Below are 14,381 nucleotides of genomic sequence, written 5' to 3'. Positions count from 1 at the left end.
CTACCATACAACTGATGGACTAAATGGATGGAAATACGGAGGTCCCGATGTGGTCAGAAACTGCTGACGTCACGCACACACGCATGTGCGCACACGCAGGCGCGCGCGCGCACACACACACACACACACACACCCGCGAACAGCCTTATTCCATGCAGTTGAAGCACAAGGGGGCGAGCCTGAGGGGGCGGGGCTGGCGGGCTATGTTAGTGCAGTGAGTGGCAGTTGGGGCAAACCATAGAGGGGCAAACGCAGTCCCCACAACATCATTTACGTTTCTGTGCCTATCAGTACATAACTCGGACGGCGCTTAGTCGACTAGCAGACCATCGGCCGGTCGTCGCGGGCACTCGCGCCTGGAGGCGCTCGGGTGCGACTCCTCGGCCTCAAGGTCTGCTGAGTCGGCGCGCCTCCGTCATGGTCCAAAACTATACTTTATCTGCGAAAAAAAGTAGTCCGCGGTTGTTTGAAAAAGTAAAGCCCCAAGCGGGAGTCAAACCCAGACTCCCAGTGGTAGTGGATGGGGAGTCCAATAATTATCGAAGTGCGCCACTGAGGCCGGTATGTATGTATGTATATCCATATTGTCGTCGTCGTCGTCCTCGCATCAAAGCCCCGCCTCGCAGCCCTGCCCCACGCCTAAAAACAAGCGCTCCCCTTCCAATTTCCCTGGAATGCCAACTTACCTGTGACATATAGATAGATAAAGACAAGGCTTTAAAAGGCCCTTTGTATTTCTTTCACTAAAGGCCAATCTTTAGCTGCTAATTACTGAGTAGAAGTAGAGTTATTGGCTTTGCAGGCTGAGGTTAAGTGAGGCATCTAGTTCTTTCATAACGCCATCGAGCGTGTGTTAGACAGAGGTGGCCCAAAGCTCAGCTGCACTGAAGGAGTTTTCTTCAAGCAAACATGAGCTGTGAGGCACTCATTATTTATAACCTTTTAGTGACCGATTCAGTGGATTCAGTACAAATGTACTGTAGATGCATGAAAACTGAAAAAGAGACGTTAGGACCATGCACCGAAGGTGAAATTATAGAAGCAACAGCAGGTCGAATAATGGTTACTTCACACTGCAAGACCTGCCATGAATCATCGTTCCGACACCAGAACAGCCCAACCTGCCCCCGACCCCCATTACTTGTGCTAGGTCAGTATTTTTGGGGCATAGCAAGATATCATAGTTGACAAAGTAATGAAGAATTCTAAAAGAGTGACAAAAGCTTGTGCACAGTGGTGCTTCCATTACGAGAGATGCCGGCTACAGCAAGACAACGCTTAGCAGAAGAAAAAATAGGAAGCTATACTCCCTGACTCACTTACTGTAGATAAAACACTCAAAAGTATATTTTTGGAAGAATTCCTTGTATATTCCTTGTATATTTACAGTAGGTCGGGGGGTCTCAGCTAGACTTTGTTGATTATCTGTGGCAACTAATTGTCATTATCTGTCAGAATAGGCAAAAGCACAAAAACACATTTCAACCTTTTTCATCATCTTCTCAGCTTCACCTCACTTTAATCAGCTCAATGTTCAGCATCATTAAAAACAACATGTGAAGGGTTTTTTTCTTTTCTTTTTTCCCCATCATTCCAAATACACTGAGGCAGAGTTCACATTTGTGTAATATATAATGGGGTCAAATGTTCTGTTTTTAATTTTGCTTCAACAGCTAATAAATCTCCACATTATATATTCTGGAAACGTACAGCAGCAACATCTGCCATTGTTAGAACTTAGCCGAGGAGGCACATAGAGACATGCTACTGTATGTAAAAACCCCTTTCAGGAGAACCATTCATTGTCTTGTGTGCTGCCTCATTCCGTGGTTGGTAATTAATTTTTTAGCACCTTCATTAAGATTCTGCATGTGAGCGCTGCCCTGGAGAGTAGCGATGGCAAATGTCATGTTTCCCCTCTACAGGCTTTATGTACACGCCAAACAAACTGACAACAATGGTAGTTTGTCCTTTTCTTGTCTTTTTTTTATGGAACAAAACCCTTGTTTTCAGCCCAAAACATGAAGCGCAGGTTGCCAGCTGCACCTGGGCAGCGGTTTCAGGGTAATGATAATGGACTGAAAGTAATCTGTGGTGCAGTCATGCTGGCAAGCTTGTAGATACACCGTAAAATCCTCAGTGTTATGTAGTTTATCCATTCATCAAACTCAGAGTGTACAAATGTAACCAACATGTGTACACTGTCAAGAGTTAAATGAATACTGAGGATTTTACTGTGTACGGTCAAGGACACCTCTTTAGCAAGGAGATTAACTTTTTGCCTGGGTTTGAGAGTGAGATAAACAGAGGCTAATACTGTAGCTTCACAATTACACGTTCAGACACTATTGGAGCCCCTCACGCAGCCCAGTCAATCTGCAGTAGCAGACACTGATGGATCCCTCTCTTTCCCCAATAAGGAACAGAGAGATTATCTGACTGTTTTCATACATGCATACATACTGCTAGCATTTAGAAACAAATGCTTGGAAATCCATTCGTTCTCTACAAGCAGGATAACATCAGCATTGTAGACCATGGTTTGGCCAATTTTACGACGTTAAAATGATGCTTGCATAATGAGGTGCATAATAAATACAGTAATATGTTAGAAAAACTGACTTAAATAAACACTATGCTAGTACTCAAGTACACACCTTCAAACTTAATTAACTCTTCTTCTGGCCAAGAGAGCTAAGGGACTATGCTTCGGCAGCTCAAATCAGGTCATGATTTTTAAGCAAACCGGGGCACAGTCTTAATGGGAAGCACTATACACACAGTGAACACACTTTTAATTCAAACTGCAAAGATTTCCATTTTACACATTTCTGTATACTAATAACATACTATGTCAATAACATTTGAGATGCTCTTCAATGGGTAATCAGAACGCTCGCCCCAAAACACACTCGCCTCGTTTTTTTTCGTGGACCGCTAGCGGTTCTTGCATTTTTTTTATTGAGGTTAAGGTTAGGAATAAGTTTAGGGTTAGGCATAGTTTTACTGAGGTTACGTTTAGGAAAAAAGTTAGGTTTAGGCATAGTTTTACTGAGGTTACTGTACGTTGAGAAATACCTGGTGGCGACTGTTCTGAGGTCACCGGATTCGACCCCAGGAGGGGCGAGATCCAAAACTGGGGCGAGCGTTCTTGTATTCCTTCAATGTATATTATTACCTACCTATAGCTACAGTAGCATGGGTAATGAGTGTCAACCTGAATTACACACATACAGTACAGTAGTCCTGGAAATGTGACAGTGACACACGCAATTAGCCTATAAGAATCCTATGGGGGATTTGTCAGTCTGGTGACATGGGAGTTGGGATCAAACACTGACTCAAGGGGTCAGAAGACTAAACATCACTTCGGCTCTCGTTGACATTCACATGAAAAGGTCAACGGGGCATGGCACGTCTCAGTCTGAGCCCAGTCTGGGCCATATGGACAAAATCAAATATCAGAAAATGCCTTAGCTTTTACCTCAATATTGATGTCGTGACAATAATATCGCTTTGTGGTGATAATATAAATGTTCTTTTATATTTTTGATTTCTGAAAGTATAGAATAAATGATTAAAACCAGGTATCACAGTATCACGATATCCAAAATCCCAGACAATATCGTGTCTCATATCACGATATTGATATAATATTATTGATATATTGCTCAGCCCTAGCCTGAGCTGTCCTGTCTGTTTGTCTGGTTACAGCTGGTGAGTGAACAACAAGAAAGCCGCCCGCTACTGAGTCCCTCCATCGATGATTTTCTCTGTGAGACCAAGTGTGATGGGGTCTCCCGCCCTGTGACTTCGAACACAGCTGGTAGAGTACAACGCATTTCCTACATGATACTTGTTCCTGTTTTTTTATTATCCATAAACTGATTTGCCTGGGGGGATGGGGGGGATGTAATTGCCTCTGCTTTTGATATCTCTCCCTTTGGTCATTCATTTTTATCGCAGGTGGGGATGTTTTATCTATTGTTAATTTGTTACCTTACGATTTCTTCATAATAGACCTATGGGGTATCCTATGGGGATACCCCGTGACATCTCAGCATCACTGCAAATACAGCACTATTATTTATAATTGATGTAAAAATATAAATAATTGCATTGTTGGTGCCATGAAGACCTTAATTGAAAGTAACGAGTGTTGTTATTTTTTTTGCTGAAGTCAGATGTATTAGTGGTTACGGTCCTGCTGTTCTATAACACAATAATACATTGTAGCCGATAGCCGTTATTCAAAATGTCAGACATTTAAAAAAGAAAAACTGCCTGCCGTGATGATGAGTGTTGAAATGCAGAACTGCCAACCAGTTTATCGTCTCCCAGTCCCACTGAGACCAACATCACAATCACTGCTGTCAGGGGGAAGAAGCTAGTGTTTCTAAAAGCTATTCAGAATATGAGAATAACAGCCTTTCTTTCAGCTTCACAACCAGTCCCTTTTTTTAGATGGGTTTCAGGAGCATGCTGAGATGAAGGAAACCTTGGAAACCTTGAATTCAAGTAAGGAAAAATAAGACATAAGACACAGGGTTTGCTTCAAACAACAGTAAAAAAAAAAAAGACTTATACTTCAAAGCACCACAGACACTTTATTTCATTACTATTAATACTCGGACCACAGAAAGCCCACTGAATACCCATTTTAAAGACAATAGAATATAAGAATACACGCATACATACATTAAAATATAGTGCTGAACATAGCCCAATAGATTCAGCATCGACATTGCGATGTACGCATGCGAAATAGTCACATTGCAATGGATGCAAATTTAAGGCAAATGCAACATCATCTATTTCGTCTCATGTTAATTCCATTCCAGTGACATTGCAGCATAAGTGTAATATTAGAAATGTACGGGCAGTGATATGAAGCCTCCTGCAATCTCCTGAATCCTTTCTAGACATCACCTTTCTTTCACCCACTTTTCACCCATTATGCTCCCCTTGATCATGGACTCTATTGGATTGATGAGTAATAACTAAATAATGGCGTCACGTTGAGTCATTGAAAATATTGAGTATTGAGTAAGTACTGGGTAGTATATGGCTCCTGTGTAATCTTAAGTCATAACTATGAGAGAGAAAGCAGTTGACAAAGGAAGATGGAGAAAGTTGTGTTCACAGGCTCATCATTTCAAGCGCAGTCAAGTGCATCAAAACCTCTCTAACCATCATCGTATTTTCTTGAAGAGCATGTCATTCATTCCGTACGCTGCTACAAGACAACAGTCTCCACGTTCTCTTTAAGTGTGTCTCCTTTGAGTTCTAATTACAGTTAGCATCTGAAGGGTGCAGATTTCGAATACCACTGCACACTTTAATTACCTGGAGATTACATTCAATAGACCCTCCAAGTGGTTTGTCATAAACAACAGAGTGCTACATGTAATTATGTAGTGACGTGTATTGCGCACACATTGCAAAAATACTGAACAGGCTTATGAAACCATGCAACTATGCAGTAACCTTTGGAATAGTCTGATCTAGCTTGTTGAATTGTTCTGTTTTGGTACTGAATTCCCAAATAGGCCAGCATGTGATAAATAATGAAAAATGCCTTTCACTTGACTGGAAAATAATTGAATTCACTTTTAAATTACTATAATAACTATAAAGTTATTTTAAAGTGTTTGGGTCATATAGATATGTACGTGGGTAATGTATGATACTGTAAGTCCAAATGTTGTGCTCTGTGAGTGAGGAAATCAAGTAGCCATCTTTTAAATCTTAACACAGAAACAGAAATAGTTTTTTTCTGGTGCAAGAGAACTTGCAATCACTAACAGCTATTGGTCATAGACAGAGAATAAAGAAACGGAAATGTGGGCCCTGGTATGAGAAAATCTGCTTGGATTCAATCCATCAGACATCATCCTACCTTGAAAAACTCTAGGTATTTACAGTAGGAGACCCCCCCCCCCCACCCCCCCCCACGGGTATGGTGTAGTATCCTATAATTCTACAAAGCTCTGTGCGGTGTGCCCAAAATTTCTTCTGCCCGGTTCTCCTCAGTGGCTCGAGCATTTGATCTGCATTTGCACACAGCCATTGACCATTACCATATGTAATCATGTGCGTGAAACAATGACGCACTTTGGGTGCTCATCTCCCCCGACGGGTATGGTCTATTATATATAACTAGACCATACCCGGTGAAGTGTGCAGGCAAAAGTAGTTGCAATCGTGGAGTTATTGCATGTCCTGTCGCGTGAGCGACCCGTTGCGAGCGCACACACACACACACACACACAGTACATCCTCGCGGCCAGAGCCGTCCCCCCGCCACACACACACGTTAACTTGGGCGAAGCACGTTCAGCACACACACGCGTGCGACCACGTGCGTGTCCGCGCATACACGGCCGCGGAGGCGAGTGTTCGCTCAACTGTGTGAAGCAGTGGGGCTGTACATGCGAGGCTGACGACATTCTTTGACATCCAAAAGCGAATAAACAGCTGAGATTTAGTGATACCGAAGAAGTGGCTCGACAGTTCCATGCACATGGTAACCATACGACCATGAAGTGTGCAGGCAAAAGTAGTTGCAAGATGAGATTAACTTTTGTGTCTCTGGTGGAGAGATTTACTTAAACGCGATGTGCTATCACCTTTACACGAAAGGAATGCAGTGCATTTCATGCGTACACTCTCTCTCACACACACACACACACACACACACACACACACACACACTCTCTCCTCCTCCTCCCTCTCTCTCCCTCTCCTTGTCTGTCGCTCTCCCCCTCCCCCTCTCTCCCCCCTCTCTCTCCCCCCTCTCTCTCTCTCCAGGCAGCATTCCAGACATTCTTTGACATAAAAATGCAAATAAACAGCTGAGATTTAGTGATATCGAAGAAGTGGCTCGACAGTTCCATGCACATGGTAATGGTCAATGGCTGTGCGCGATTTGAGAGCAATAGCGCCAGGCAGTGAGGAGAACCGGGCAGAAGAATTTTTTACATAAAAATGGGAATAAACAGCTGAGATTTAGTGATATCGAAAAACAGGCTCCGGAGTTCCATGCGCATGGTGATGGTGAATGGCTGTGCGCGATTTGAGATCAATAGCTCCAGGCACCGAGGAGAACCGGGCAGAAACGTGTTTGGGCTCACAGGTTTGGCTTCAGTGGTTTGGTCTCAGACAGACAGACACTACTACAGAGGTTACTAGAATTATAGGAGGATGCCCGGAATTCAAACCCAGGTCTCCCGCGTGGAAAGCCAACATCTCAGACTAGGCAATTCCCTATTGACCAGGGGGAGATATTAGCCTTTTAGGTCATCAGGCCACTTTGCCACACCCCCCCCCCCCCCACACACACACACACACACACACACACACACAAAATATTTTTTTATTTTTTCAAGACAGGGTTTAACAACGGCTTGGCATCCTTGTGCAATCTAAAATGGTGCATTTATAGCGCTTCTATCCGAAGCGCTTTACATTGATTGTGCCATTAACCCATTCACACACACATTCATACACCGATGGCGGAGGTAACCATGCAAGGCACCAACCAGCTCATCGGGAGCAATTAGGGGTTCAGCGTCTTGCTCAAGGACACTTCGACACTAACTCTAGGGGAGCGCCCCAGCCCGGGATCGAACTGGGAACCTTGCGGTTTTCCAGTTCACTCTACCCGGCCACTCTACCCCTGAGCCACTATGTATAAAACTAGAAAAAGTTCTCATCGGAGAACAGGTCTCCGCCAGGTCAGGTAGGTTATTGTGGGCCAGCAATGTTCAGAATTTGCCAATCGATGGAATATAAAAAAATCGGACGGTACCATTTTGATCACTTGACTATAGAAATAATGTGTACTGATGTGCATGATGTTGTAGGAATAATATAAAAAAGAAAAATCGGCTTCCTGGTGGCGCTATAATAGGGCAATGTTAAAAGGGTGGCGTTTGTTCTTCAACGTAGTGCGAATGTGCATGCAAAGTTCCACCGCAATCGGACGCTGCGCTCATGATTTGCGGCATTTTGTTCAAAACGGGCCACTCCTGCAAACTTTAGATGTCAATGTTAGCCAATCAGGATAGAATATGAAACATCAAATGCAGGGCAGATGTTTTTCCTTGGCCTCTAGGGAGTATGCGTGCAAAGTTTCACGCAGATCGGTGCAGTTACAGTTAAAAACGTAAATTGGCCTTTTATAGCGCCACCATGAGGCTGATTTGAAAATCTTCAAGTGGCATTTCTTCCTCGGCCTAGTGGGAATGTGCGTGTGAAATTTCACGGAAATCGCAAGCTGCGTGCATGATTTGAGGCATTTAGTTAAAAATGGACCAATCCTGCAAACTTGGGAAGCCAACCTTAGTCAATCAGGATGGAATATGGAAAATCAGACAGATCCGTGTTGATCAAATGAATATAGAGATACTGTGTACCGATTTTTTGCGTGATGTTTGGATAAAATCTGTAGGAGTAATGTAAAAAAAATGGGTTTTGCACAAATCGGCCTCCTGGTGGCGCTATAACAGGGCCATGTAAAAAACATTGGGGCAGAGGTTCTGAATTGGCATCCAGGGAGTGTGTGTGCAGTTTCGCAGCGACCGGGCCAACGGTGCCGGAGATTAGCTGTTCACAGACAGATGGACACACGGACACACGGACGGACGGACACACACACGGACGGACGGACAAGGGGTAAAACATACTATCTCGCCATGCCTTTCGGCCTGGCGTAGACAATTACTAGGGGTGCGGTTTGTGAATGACATGTGTCTGGGATATGGAGCCTAATATTTCCAGTGTAGGCTACTTGGAGGCCAGTCTGGAGCCATCTGGGTACATTTGGGGACATACAGTACAGGGGACAGACAAACACTGTTAAAGATGACTGACCCCTTCGGTGCCGCACCTTAAAAATCCCTTATCACGGGAAAATGATAGTGTACCAGCTGAATGTTTCCCAAATTCCGTTGGAATTGTAACTGCATTTCTCATTACTTTAAAAAGTATAATTAAGAGTAGGTCTAATGTTCTTCCAGACCACTGTACTTCATCATTAATAGTAAAATTGTATTTGAGGAAAAACAAAGCAAAAAAGGAATAACATCGGTCAATTTAGAACATTAATAGTTGTATTGCAATCTGGCAAATTAGAGTGATTTCCTTTTGTATGTAGGCTAGTTGAATAAACGTCTTAAAAGATGAACATGTTATTTTTAGCTTAGCTTAGCAGTTAGAAAAATGCAAACTGCACTATGCTTTTATTATTATTATTATTATTATTAGCATCACTGATCAGTTTAAGAGATTATTCAACTTGGAGACCACAGCTTCTCTACTTATAGTACCCTGTTAATTTAAAATTTATATTAAAAAACAGAATAAACTTTAAAGGGAAAGTCCATGGAGTCACCAAAATCAGTAGGGCTTATCCAGCATTCTGCCTATTAGATTATGAGATATTATTGTGTGCAAAATTGACATTTTGGTCTGAGGGTGGCACGAGAGCAAAGATCAAGGGGTCACTCAAATGGTTAGGCTCAGGCTGGTACAGCGTCGAACAGCGATGGTCCCACCCAAGGCTCCGGAGGTGCAGCCACATGTGTATCCTTAACATGCCTTAATTATATGAATCACCTAATGATGTATGTATGTATGTATACCTGTATATGTATGTATGTATGGGTATTGCACCAACCATAGTTGCAATGTCTCCGGTTTGATTCCAGAGAGCCATTATGCATTGCACGCCGTTACCCCTCAGCTTCGTCTCTCAATACACTCTCTAATCTGAATGAAGCAATAATTGGCTTACAACATTCCATACTGAGGCACTATTCTTATATTAGTTTTAATAAAAACGTAATCACAGAACATAAAACTCTTCCATTCACAGGATTTGTACTGTAGATAAAAGCAGTTAAGCAGGGATATATTCTAGAGACTAAAAGGTCTATCCCTGTGAAAGAATCCTCTTGTTTTTTCTTCTGATTACCTGGGATTAAACTACTTAATAATTGACCATTGCCACTATGGAATTAGATCCCTCTGTGAGGATCTGTATCAATTTTGGAGGTCTACCCACCCAACCAGCCTAAGTGCTCCCGTTACTGTAGCTCTATTTTTGGTGCCGGAAAAAGTGTAAATCACAAAAGAAGAGAAATACTTGAATATACGCTCATCATAACCGCAGCGTCCAAAGTTGCACTATGTCGTTTTGGGAAGAGAAATGTCTCATATAATCATTTCACAAACGTTAGGAACTGACTTAAAATCTGATCATGCATCCCGTAAGGAACAATGAAAGCCATTTGAAGTGAAACTGGGGAGGGCAGAACCGATAAAGCAAAACAAATTCTCTATTGCCTCAAACTTTCCAGTGATCCATCTTTACTCTTTGAACAACTGCTCATAGTTTTTTTAGTTGTTGATACTTTATTGCTCCCCAGGGAGAAATTAGATTATCTTACAGAAAAAGACATCAAAGACAAAATAAGTGCTCGTGACCTACGCTAAGGACATATTTGACGATATGCAATCATTTCCATTGCGGTTGGTATTTTGACTTTCTTTTGAAAAATCTTTTTTGTTTCATTGCAATACCATGTGTCTTTACCTAAGGTCTTTTCACACAGGGAGCAATTAATGCACCTAGTAATTAATTCCCAATGAGAGGTGATCAGGTACTGTAGGTAGGGAGGTGCGGGCGACTAGGGGAGCGACTAGGGGGCACAAACCCGTGAAACTGTCACATTCGTGCTCGCACGCGCCCGCGAGTTGAAATGTGTTGACGTTTTTGATCCAAGTAAGTACACAGGTGTAGCGCCACTCCCCATGTGAAAAGACCTTCATACTGCACTGTAACTGTGATGCTTGGTAGAGATGCAGATATAGTACCTGTACTGATTTATTACTTAGCAGCATCGGTGTGACATATTAGGCATAATTCTCAAATGTCTGCTTCTCCCCTTTATAGTTCTGTCTTCAACCTTGGACCTTTTGGATCTCAGTGAACCTGGTGAGAGGAGAAACAGCAAGGACAGCAGGACTTCCCTGTCTTCCCGTGGGGAGGGCCAGAGGAGCAACCCTCACCGGAAGAAGATTGACGATACAGAGCTGATACAAGTGGACATCGAGCAGACAGGCATCAGAAACACTCCCGAACGAGCTTCACTAGACTCAGGTAGGAGCTTTCCAAATAATCTGTTTCTTTCTGTCAAAGCTGGAATCAGGAACACTGTACGCCCCAAGTGCAATGAATGTGCAAGAATTTGAGCTATGACATTGGTACAAAGACAAAACAGACCAGTTCAACAACACATGCTAACACTTTGGTACAAGGACAAAAAGGCCTGTGCCAGACAGAGCAGATGGCAGACTGTGACATGATATCCTAATGTAAATGTCATACTCTCTGCTCTGTACGAGTGAAAATTAGATGTTTTAGCATACATTTATGAGTAAAGGGAAGTGTATAGACTGTCCAACCCATTGTAGTTACTGTATACTGGATACAACAAATAACTAAGAAATACTCCACAATATGGTCTCTTTGAATAGTCAATCAATTCAGTTAAGTTCAATTCAATTCAGTTAAGTTCATTCATTAAGTCAGTCCTCCATGTGGAAACGGAAAAACATTTCACTTGAGTCAGGATGGAGCACAAATACCATCAATTTCCCACCCACATATGAAAGCCTTCCTCATCATCCTCAGTGGGGCTGACCTTGTGCATGTTCAAGGTAGACCAAGGGATGATCCGGCAATTGCCTGTAACAGAAGCAATCATCTTAAAAAGGCATTAAGAGGAAACGGCCGATTAGTTTCCCATTTGCCAGTTGAAAAGGTTAAAGTCTATAAATGAGCCTTAATCATGCAGACTGAGTCATGGTCTGATTCATTCATGGCAGTTAGATTAATTACAGCCCTGGTGGGTTTATCGTCTACAAGCACAAAGTTCATGTCCTGTAATAGTTGTTTAGATGCCTCCAGGACTACAGTAGTTGTCTGGACATGATGTTTATAACTCCATCAGCGTCAGAATTATTCTCTGACTATGTGTTTGAGAATGAGCATCAGAACCTTATGCATAATACAACATGAATGGCCTGCAGCACCGCTCAGTACAATTTAGGCATTTAGCAGATGCTCTTATTCAGAGCAACTTAAAGCGTGCAAGTTCGGGGTAAAGATCAGAGTAAGTGGCACGAACCTTAGTCAACAAACGATTGGGTAAATGGTTTAGTATATAGAGTGCTAAAAAAGAAAGCCGGTATACATCAAACATACTGTAGCACTTAAAGGGTCTACACCATGAATTTTAACTTTTTCTTCATTTTTGTGTGTTTTTGGTCTCCCCCACCTCTCTTCTGTTCCAACAAATACCCGACTTCAAGCATGCAGGCTTTCATAGGCTATCTGTGGTTTTCATGTAAATTGGTCTGAAAACAGTCCGTCAGATTTGTTCCCCCACCCTACGTCACGTCTGGGAACAATTCCTCCCGTTTTTCAGTTCTAACCAAAAAAAAAAAAATATATATATATATATATATAATTTTTTTTTTCATTTTTAATTTTTTTTAAATTTTTTCTTTTTTTTTTTTTTTACTTTTTCCACACAGAACCAGGATATGACATGCATACAAACTGGCTCAATAGCGCCCCGTGCCAAACAGGACAATGTGGTATCAGGTGAAAGTGCTTTATAAGCCAGAGAGAAGTTAGTTGGAATGAGTATATCTGAGGCTTGATTTAGGCTCAAACCTTTTGAAAAACGTTTGAGGGACATAAACAATATGATATCAAATATTATTATTATTTTTTTAATTCATGGTGTAGCTCCTTTAATATACTATTTTAACACATCAAGTGCCAGAGGTTTTTTTAAACAGGGTACATCCAGTGCCACCGATCTTACTGTTTACGCTGATATGTTTAGAGCTGTAGACGCCTCGACGAGGACCCGGATGTAAACAAAGGGTGTGTGCGCGACTATCGACTGGAACAATAATATTTCTAACGCGATACGCCATTGCAGAGTGTGCAGAGTGATCGCCCATCGAAAATGGCTCGTTTTCACCACGGTAAAAAGATATGGAGATAAGGACCTTTTTCTCAAGATCCTATAATGGGAGTGGACGTGAGGTAGGTTTTTTGGACAGGATTCACATCCGTCCATTCCATTTTACAGGGTCCGTGGATCATTCCTAAGTTGCGTTAGAGCGCCTATGTGTGAAACAAAAATAAAAAAATGCTCTCATGAGAATTCTCGTTTACGGCACTCGACGAGTGTATGTATACACACACTCATGTTTGGCACTAAATGTGTTAAATAAACTTAGCATCTTTGGACAAGCAAACAGCACACATCTTAGTAAGGGCAAAACATGTGAGCAAGTGTCTACATACATCTGAAAAACATAGCTAGCAACTATCTACAGTAGCCTGGGATCAATACCATTTTCGGGTTTCTGATCCGGTTGGAACGTTACGTCATCAGGTGGCTGGAACCAACGACCGGAACCACCGGCGTTCGGCGCCGTGCATCTCCAAAATTATTCCCCTAGTTTAAAACTTGCTTAGTTTGGTATAATCGTTTTGTTTCTTTTGGTTTAACAATCATTTGGTTATGTACATTTTTTATTCTAACTAGTGGCGCGACTAGCGAAACAAAACTAATTGATTCACATTATGTGGGGAACAAATACTGTAACAATGCAACGCCAACCGGAACCAACCACCGGAACCAGGATTATTTTTTCACTTTTTCTAAACCGGATCACACGGCTAGTTTTAGAACGAATACCAGGCCTTCCTCCGAGGTGGTAAGTCTGGTGACGCGAGGTTAATCTTCAGTAAATAGGCAACTCATTTAGAAGAATTAAGGAGTGCTAGGGGATGAGGTGAGGTGATCATATTCAGACTGCGGTGGAAGATGGGGAGTGAGTCTGCAATAATTGACCATTATACCACAGCTTTCTCCATCGTGCTTCATTTTATATGGTTGGTGTCATCAGCCCTTTAGCCCATCATCACTGTTCACATACGACTTGAGCAATCAGGGGGCCGCTCCTTATCAACTCATGTCTGAACAGAGAGGTGATACATTTAATGTCATTGGCATCCTGTCTCAACGCATCTTTTTTTTTTTTACCATTTTGTAATAAGGGACAACATATATAATTACTTTTATCTTCTAACTCAACCACTTCCTGATAGATTGTCACCCTCAATCATTTGATTCTAGCTGATAACCGATTCTGAACTTAGAGTGAACTGTCTTACCTCCCCTATGGATGACGCTTATGGTGGTTATTAACAAATATGTTTCCTTTGATACTTTTGTGAGTATTGATTTTTACTCCAGAACCGATATCTGATCAATTTGACCAGTGGTTAC

At 42.2% G+C, this 14,381-nt stretch overlaps 1 protein-coding gene across 1 annotated transcript in view; it reads left to right on the top strand.

Moving 5' to 3' along the window:
• The window catches only part of pex5la (peroxisomal biogenesis factor 5-like a), a gene marked incomplete at both ends in the record, with an annotated part of 136,449 nt that overhangs the window by 86,931 nt on the left and 35,137 nt on the right, over positions 1 to 14,381 (top strand). The window contains 2 exons of the mRNA XM_084066022.1: positions 3,715 to 3,826; positions 10,958 to 11,164. Coding sequence (XP_083922148.1) covers positions 3,715 to 3,826; positions 10,958 to 11,164 — 319 coding nt within the window. The remainder of the gene's footprint in view (positions 1 to 3,714; positions 3,827 to 10,957; positions 11,165 to 14,381) is intronic.

Source organism: Gymnoscopelus microlampas (genome assembly GCF_963454915.1).
Source record: "Gymnoscopelus microlampas genome assembly, chromosome: 9".
In the NCBI taxonomy this organism is placed as follows: Eukaryota; Metazoa; Chordata; class Actinopteri; order Myctophiformes; family Myctophidae; genus Gymnoscopelus; species Gymnoscopelus microlampas.
The sequence above is the reverse complement of the archived record's forward strand: the minus strand, read 5'-3'. Positions and strand labels throughout refer to the sequence as shown.